Source organism: Pocillopora damicornis, chromosome 12 (assembly GCF_964200805.1).
Source record: "Pocillopora damicornis chromosome 12, jaPocDami1.2, whole genome shotgun sequence".
Classification (NCBI taxonomy): domain Eukaryota; kingdom Metazoa; phylum Cnidaria; class Anthozoa; order Scleractinia; family Pocilloporidae; genus Pocillopora; species Pocillopora damicornis.
This window is the reverse complement of record NC_142681.1, coordinates 2,987,282-2,995,333: the sequence shown is the minus strand read 5'-3', so window position 1 is coordinate 2,995,333 and position 8,052 is coordinate 2,987,282. Positions and strand designations below refer to the sequence as shown.

Below are 8,052 nucleotides of genomic sequence, written 5' to 3'. Positions count from 1 at the left end.
CTTGAATGTTTGGATTCAAATTAAGCCGGTAAAATAGGACGATTTTCGATTGAAAAAGAAAAAACCAGAAAAAATAAGAAATAAAAGAGCAAATGAAAACATGAAATAGGCTTGTGTTAACTACGACTAAAACAAGTGTACCATGTAATTGGTTGAAATGGTGGTGAGATTTTTCCAGATTATTCAATCCTGGATCAATCTAGACTCTCAACTAAACATTGCACTTTATTATAGACTTGAGTTACATTACACTGTACATTAAGATCTAGGGCGTTTAATAGATTAAAGATGGATGTTATCGTTAGTTCTGAACAACATATCAAATACCTCAGACAACTAGTGAGAGAATTTCCGTAATAAATTCATGACGTGCAAGTTAGTTGAAACAAATTGAAGCGCTATTCGCGCATCGTCGTCGCGAAAACCACACGAGCTTTATCATAATTTTTTCATTCAGGCATACATACATTAATAGCCGTTTTTCTATTCGTCTCTCATTAAGAACGAGAACACCACCAAACAAATAGATGTAAGTACCACAATAAAAAATAGACCATAAAATTGTAATAAATATGCTATTCAATTTAAAATCTATCGAACGAGCTTTTGATTAAGTCCTATTAAGGTTATTCTAGTTTTAAAGGAGCCCAGAGTTTTTTGCATCTTTAAACTTTAACCCAATGCTTTCAAACTTGAATTGTAATTTTTTAAATTGTAACAATTTTTATTGTTCTAATCCATCTGTCATTTCCTCTAAAAACAGCGTACAGCTCCTTCCAAAAGATGAGGCTATCCCCATCCTGGTAGTCTCGAATGCCTGAGTGGCATAAATATGACGTTGCGCCAAGCGTGCTGTCATTGTGTTTCCGCCCCTCCCTTTTCTATGCAGTGTGCACACTGAATGATGGGAAAGAAAATGCGGGCTTCTGTCTTCATACTTTCAATGGCGCTGACGGTCTCATGTTCAGTCTCTTGGGAAGAGTACAGCTCAGCAGAACAGCCAGGAAACACACGATGGAAAGCAATATGAAAGCGAAGTGTTCGTCAAGCGGGAATCCGTGTTTATAGCCCTTACTTATCGACCAGGCAAACACACCCCCAGCAAAAAGTGGAGCTAAGGTTCTGAAGGAAAAAGAACGCAATAAACCTAAGTAAAACTCAGTTACCTTGAAAAGCGTATCAGAGAAATGCCAACTAACGCTTAACAAGTTTAGATAATTTTTCCCAAAACGACGCGTTGTAGATTACCACGCTACGCGGCAGCCAATTAGAAACAACCATATGTTAGCATTATGATTCTATGACCAACAAAAATTGTGGTGATCTTCATCGATCATTATTATGGAATTACCATCAGCGTACTGAAATTCATCTTTCTGCAAATGTACGTTCAGAGTTACATTATTTTTTTTGACAAATTAAGTTCGCCCACAACCCCCTTGTAACCAAACCATTTTGAGCCACCCTAAAATGAACTAGATACAAATATAATTTGTTGATTGAGCTAATATGGGAGAGTTACATGTAAAACAAATAGTTAAGAGATGCATGCGGAGGAAAGCTGAGTTTTAATCAAATAAGAGAACCCAAAGAAAAACACTGACAGCAAAGAGCGGAACTAATCAGTTGTTACCCAAGGTCTTACAAAAACAATCAGTGCCACAGCAATATCAGGAAAGGTCCTTAACCAATGCATTATCCTTGTCCCTTACAGTGCCTCAAATATATTGGGGAGGAAATCATTTCAGTAGAAATAAGATAATTTAGATGCTTACCTGGATATGGAACTTGCTGTCATTGCAAGTCCATTTGCAGAGCCTAAGAGGTAAGCAGGTACCGCATTGTTGACAAGGATTCCTGTGGAGCTAAAGCCACAACCAATACCCAACCTCATTGGAATGAGAACAACAATCATCAATGGCCAGAGAACTTTTGACCTGTAACGAGATTGGAGAAGATCATAAGTAGATGTCAATGAAGGTTGATTGTGATGTTTGAGCCATTTCAATCCTGACCCCTCATTTTTTGTTCATACTCTTCATAAAATTTGCCTTTAGAAAAGATCTTCATCTCTTTAGAGACTTTTTGTCTACTAATTTTTCTTCAGCATTCTTCCTCTCCAATTTTCTCCATACTCTCCCCATGAAAGCCCCTTAGCTGAATTACCCTTTTTTTGCCACTAGCCTCTTTCATTAACTATTTCATGTACTTTACATCAACCATGTCATTTCTTTGGAACCAACCTGTCATGAAGGGTATTCAAGGCTGACAAAGAAGCAATTGTGATTCCCAAGACAACATTTGCCAATTGAAAAACCTGTGAACAAATCCAATAATTAATAGGAAATTCCACACATTCTCATCTATTTGTGAAAATGGGTACAATATTTAGTAAATAATAAAACAAATCCACAAATGACATCAAAACAACATGCATTACCCTGATTGATCCAAGGCACCTTTCAAACTAAAAAAAAGAAGTAAAGAAAAAGAGCAAATCAATACACATGTAATGATTCATTTGTTTCAAAACCGGAAGTGTATAGCCAATTATAGTAAAAAACAAACATTTTTCCCCAGTTGTTCAAAAGGTGGATAGTACTATTCTACATGTAAGAGTTAACAAAACCAACTGAACCATCCACTGGATTGAGATTTATTCAGTGGATAGCATTAACCACCCTAGTCAAGCAACCAAGGCCTTAACATTTACCTTTGGATAAACCCAAAATTGAAGAACTAACATAGGTCCTGCTACACATAGTAATGCAGTGCCTATCTGGTCAGTAGAAAAGCCAAGTCCACCTGTATAAATCACACATAACACTAATGTTAGTGCATGATTGACTTTTCTGTGTATGTGAAGGGCAAATTGTTTGAATGCAAATAAGCTGACTGTAACAGTAGCTTTATTCTTTTTTTTTTTCTTTTCAGAAATCACCATTTTCTAGAAGGGTGAGGAGATTTCCATATGCACTCATGTTCAATTTAAAAAAAAGGATCTTAAATTCAGTATGATTATGAGTCAGATGACTCTGGCAAAAATGGATGGTTGAATGGGACTACTAATGCATGATGCCTTTACCATCAAAAAAGCAGACCATGCTTTACACGTACATCACTCAAATATACTTCATTTTTCACATTTAGGAAAAAACAATCTTTGAAGGCCAAATGTATTTTGTCATAAGTAAGAATCAAGCCTTGATTAATAACCACTAAACAAACTTGCATATTTTATAAATAGAGGGATTTTACAGCATGGTCAGAATTTCAAAATGTGATCCATGCAAGCTTGTGATCCATGCTCAAAACTTACCATCCCTATTTTTCTGTCAAAAACACCTTACCATGTTCAGGTCCTGTGGCAGCCCACAAAGAAAACAACTCATCATAACCAATGACAATGAATGAAAGTGAACAATACACACAAATGGCAAGGGTTACAACACGATCCCTGAAAATTAAGAGAACAAGGAATTCATGCATTATTGTTTAAACACAATATGTAACCTTAAACTGCACGTGCCATGAACTAAAATGTGCATTAATTTGTTCCTTTCTTATCAACACTGTAAGACAGTAAAAAGTATTTTCAAAATATCTTGAAATAACATGAGCTCTCTGGAAATTTATATTACCTCAATAAAACTGCAATTTTACTGTCTCTGAAGAATTTACAACATCTATATCTTGGACAACAGCAACTCTTAAAACCACAACAGTTTCTGTCATTGTCAATGTCCTCTTTGTTCACATCATTGATAAATATTTCTACTTCCTCTGTTTCTTCCAGACTATTTTTTTGTGTGCAGCTATTTTCATCATCTTCATCAATTAAACTGTTGGAAGCTGTGCTTTGCATGGCCAATTCACCAGTTTCTGAACCGCTTGATGATGTCTCATCATCACTGAGTAGCAAAAAAAAAATAGAAAAATCTATGATGGTCTAATAATGGTACAAAATTAAATTCATGACTTTCAACAAACCAACAGAACTGATGAAATTAATAACAAACATGGACAAGAGAAAAAGTAATGAGAGGAAGAAGACAATAACCCTTAACTTCCATGAGTGACCCAGACAGAGTCTCTCTGCACAATATCATGCAATGCAATGGTCACTATGTACACAGAAAAGTGATAAGAACAGAGAAAAAAGTCAACAAGGGGATAATTAACTGATCCAGTACCAAATTCTACAAACTAACATCATAATAATTGTATAGCAGACAGTGAGTAGAATTACTAATGAGATTTTGGAAGTGAGAGAGTTAAACGACTAACTTTGTGCTATCTGACTAAAGGGCTCTGAATTTAATTAAGCCTGATCGTAGCTCATTTCCTGTACAACAGCTGGTTGTTCAGAGCCTATAATTTGTATTACCAGCTAATATTGCTACCTTGTAACAAGAGTCTCTGGTAAGTAGAAGTAGGCCAACACAACTGTAAGTAAGAGTGCAGCACAGTGTAACAGGCAGGGAAGGAAAAATGGGAATTTATCAAAGAGTGAATCTGCAAAAAGAAATATGTTTGAACAGAAATGCATAAGCTGAGGCCATGAAATGTTCTTATGATTTATTATTATTATTATTAGTTTTCTTTGAGCATTTCTGCTTTCAGTGACTGTTCAATACAGGTGGAAAACAATACAAACAGGCCCTTGGGACTCGCATTAAAGTGACCCAATGGCTTAGTAGAGATAAAAATTGCAGTGTTTCAGGGAAACATTAAGTCGGGACTTTGACAACTGACCACTCAATACAAGGTGACCACTTTATATGGTGCCACCTAATAAAGATGTGACTTCAGTTATTTGTTAAATGCAGTTCTTGCAAAGTGACAACATTCTACTTTATAAGAGACATTCTGATAAGAACTTGTCACAAAACAAAAACAAAATGAATAAAACCCCGAAGAAAAATTTTATTTGCTAGCTGCAGGGCTTAATGTTTCTCTTTCAGTGGAATTTTATACACTACACTCTAACAAACCTTTCGTAAAAACACTGGGATATTTCTGTGATGGTTCTGCAAGATAACCTACAATTAGAAAATGAGACATCTGTTACTCATTCTAAATTTATTCAACATTTGAAATAGTAAATAACATTTAAAATAAACAACAATTTATTTTTACAAATTAATCAATAACTCTGAAAGACTGTAAGATTCTCTTTCCAAATAGTCTAAGACATATACTCCCTTGTGAAACACATAAAGAAGAAGCTGTTAAGCATGTAAGGTGCTTTATTCCATTAACATCCCTTCAATTACAGCTGCATGGATAATTAACTTTCAGAATACCAACCACTGAGGGAAATTATTATAATTCCTATTGGCATACTGTGCAGTTTTACATTCTAAATACCTTTATACATTAGTTATAACTCTTATACATTGTTTTAATTGGCTGATCATTTAGTTTTGGTGTCCATGAGTACACGGAGCATTTTCTTACCCCCTATAGCTGGACCAATGATAAGTCCCACATTCCAAGATGTCAGTATAATTGACATTGCCATTGCCTAATGAAACAATTGAGACACAATGTGTGAAAAATTCAGCATTAAATGCTGCGTGGGTTGAAACTGTATTTAAGAACACAGCAACCTTGAAAATAGGGGTGCTGAAATTACTCAGCACCAAAGGATATAAAATTACACTTACTGTATGTAGTCTTTCTGTTGTGTATACTAAAATGTATGCTTAAATGTTCTGTTAAATGATTTCAAAGGCTGGTCTCTAACTTGCTCACTATTTTACAAGAATAATTCTGGCAAGGCCATAGGAGCAGAGTGGGTTAGGGAGCCAAGGACTTACTCCTCAAGTTTAATCATCCCATAATGCTCCAAATGACATACCAAAGAGCTATCTAAATGTACAAAATTTTCAAGACCATGATGCCCCTACTCTGGGTATCTCCCAACAGGGATACCCCTCTGACCAATATTATTCATAAATGACAATCAGTGCCACCTGTTGGGAGTCCTCCACTTCAAAATTTGTTGGCCACCTGTAGTTCAGGGTATCGGTATTTAAATCACCAAGCACCCCCTCTGAGTGAGTGCACATAATATTGGCTAGTGAAATCTTAAAACTAATTAAAATAACAAATATAACTCCACCTGCATTGCTTGTGATTGTCACCTCACAAAATGAGCACACATGCAGTCATAACAAACACACCTGATTTGTATTATCACTGACTTCCGAAGCAATTGTTTTGCATGTCCCTATGAGTCCTAAATTGAATCACAAAAAGATCATTTAATAAGTTTAGAAAATGTATTAACATATAAATTTCAACATTTTTCAATTGACTAGCCTACTAATTCCAAGCTGAAAAATTCTTTCACCAAATCCTCAGCCCTTAATTAATAAATTCTTCACTTCAGTTTCCTGCCACTTTGCCTTGGTTACAAAACCTTTTCAATTAGCAAAATTGAAATTATCATCACCACAATAGTGTACAAAAACCACACTTACCAGCAGATAGTCCAACAAATAGTCTGGTAACAATGGCCATGTAGAGAGAGACAGACAGACCAAAGCAAACCATACCAACCAGGGTCATTGTAAGGCAGATTATCATCACAGGCCTTCTTCCAAATCTATCTGTCATTAATCCCCAAAAATAACTGAAAGGGAGTAAGTAAATTTTGGTTACAAATGTTTGCTGATCCATAGTTTCTGTGCCTTGTTCATCAACACTCTTGGATCTTCAAATCAATGTACCCGACTGTAACTGATGTGTCTTGTTGTAAAGTTCCTTTATTCATTAAGTTTAGAATGGAATCTTTAGGAACATGCTTGCTAGGCCCCCAAGTTGCACATTTACTGCAAATTTTTCAATGATTATAAATTATTTGTCACATCCAGAACTGCCATGTTAAGTTACTATTCAAATCACATGTCTGGATCTACGATCAACATATCAAATAAAGATTTAATCTGCAATCACCAAGCTGCAATGCGTCCAATAAACAGTGAAGATGCTACAACACCTGCATAGTATCCTAGACAGGAAAAAAATTAATGGAAATTGTCATCAAATACCTTTGTTACATTATTTTGTAAATGTGGAAATAACTGAATATTACTGAGAACTTATGGCTAAGAAAAGTGGATAAGAGTGAGTAAATTTATCATTGAGCCTTCTATCAATTAGCACTAGTATTCAGAGATCCTTTGTTGTCAACTATATAGAACATATAAATTTAAAGAGAGGAAGCAAATTGAGTATTTGTCCTTGATGCAAATTTGGATGGAGCACATGGTAAAAAACAAAATTAATTACATAGAGATCAAGTCAGTAATTTCATAATCAGTAACTATCAAACCATATCATGTAGAACACTAAAAAAAGCCATGGTACATCAGCCTGGCATTTTGTAGCTTAGTAACTGAACAAAAACTTTATGGGAATTATAGAAAGAATTATTATGTAACTGTATAGTACCTGTGTCTTCATCTGAGATCCCAAAGCTCTGACAAAAATATAAAGAAAAAAACAGACACATGACAATAAATCTCTGAATAATGACAATTTACAATTTACATATCTTAGACATCAAGTACAAAACAGACATTTTTCATTGGTGTTAAGTTAACAACTTTTAGTGAGCTCAATAATCAAGCTTCCTTCCCCATAATTATAGAGCCTGCTGACATTTCCTAAAAATTTAGCACTATAATCATAATTTCATCTCACCTTCACCATAGCTGGTAAAAATGGAAACAATATGGTGATGGACATTGCAGAACAAAACTGAAAATAAAATAATATTCATCGTAATTATTTAATTCCTTTAGTGCCAAGAAAATGTTGTAATTATACCTGTAGATACACCATGGCACTTCTTAAATTATTTGCACCTCAATGTTCTACTTCCTCAAGGGCAAAAATTATTTGAGAGTGGGGCACATTTAAAATTTGGATGCAGCATACAAAATTTTCACTTTCATTTTCACCTAAATGAGAATTTTATAGTAATTAACAGATGTGTCTTGATTTTAACCTCTGATCTCTTCTGGCACTTTTCAAGTTAAT

General features: G+C 34.9%; 1 protein-coding gene across 1 annotated transcript in view; it reads right to left on the bottom strand.

Moving 5' to 3' along the window:
- Positions 1-207: 207 nt before the first annotated feature.
- Positions 208-8,052, bottom strand: part of LOC113684702 (uncharacterized) — a 10,676-nt gene continuing 2,831 nt past the window's right edge. The window contains exons 2-16 of the mRNA XM_089190033.1: positions 7,714-7,770; positions 7,462-7,489; positions 6,964-7,018; positions 6,489-6,640; positions 6,189-6,244; positions 5,461-5,527; positions 4,995-5,042; positions 4,404-4,515; positions 3,642-3,911; positions 3,351-3,457; positions 2,714-2,805; positions 2,441-2,467; positions 2,244-2,317; positions 1,776-1,937; positions 208-1,122 (exon numbers count right to left, since the gene is read on the bottom strand). Of these exons, the coding sequence (XP_089046159.1) occupies positions 933-1,122; positions 1,776-1,937; positions 2,244-2,317; positions 2,441-2,467; positions 2,714-2,805; positions 3,351-3,457; positions 3,642-3,911; positions 4,404-4,515; positions 4,995-5,042; positions 5,461-5,527; positions 6,189-6,244; positions 6,489-6,640; positions 6,964-7,018; positions 7,462-7,489; positions 7,714-7,770 (1,497 nt within the window). The 3' untranslated portion in view covers positions 208-932. The remainder of the gene's footprint in view (positions 1,123-1,775; positions 1,938-2,243; positions 2,318-2,440; positions 2,468-2,713; positions 2,806-3,350; positions 3,458-3,641; positions 3,912-4,403; positions 4,516-4,994; positions 5,043-5,460; positions 5,528-6,188; positions 6,245-6,488; positions 6,641-6,963; positions 7,019-7,461; positions 7,490-7,713; positions 7,771-8,052) is intronic.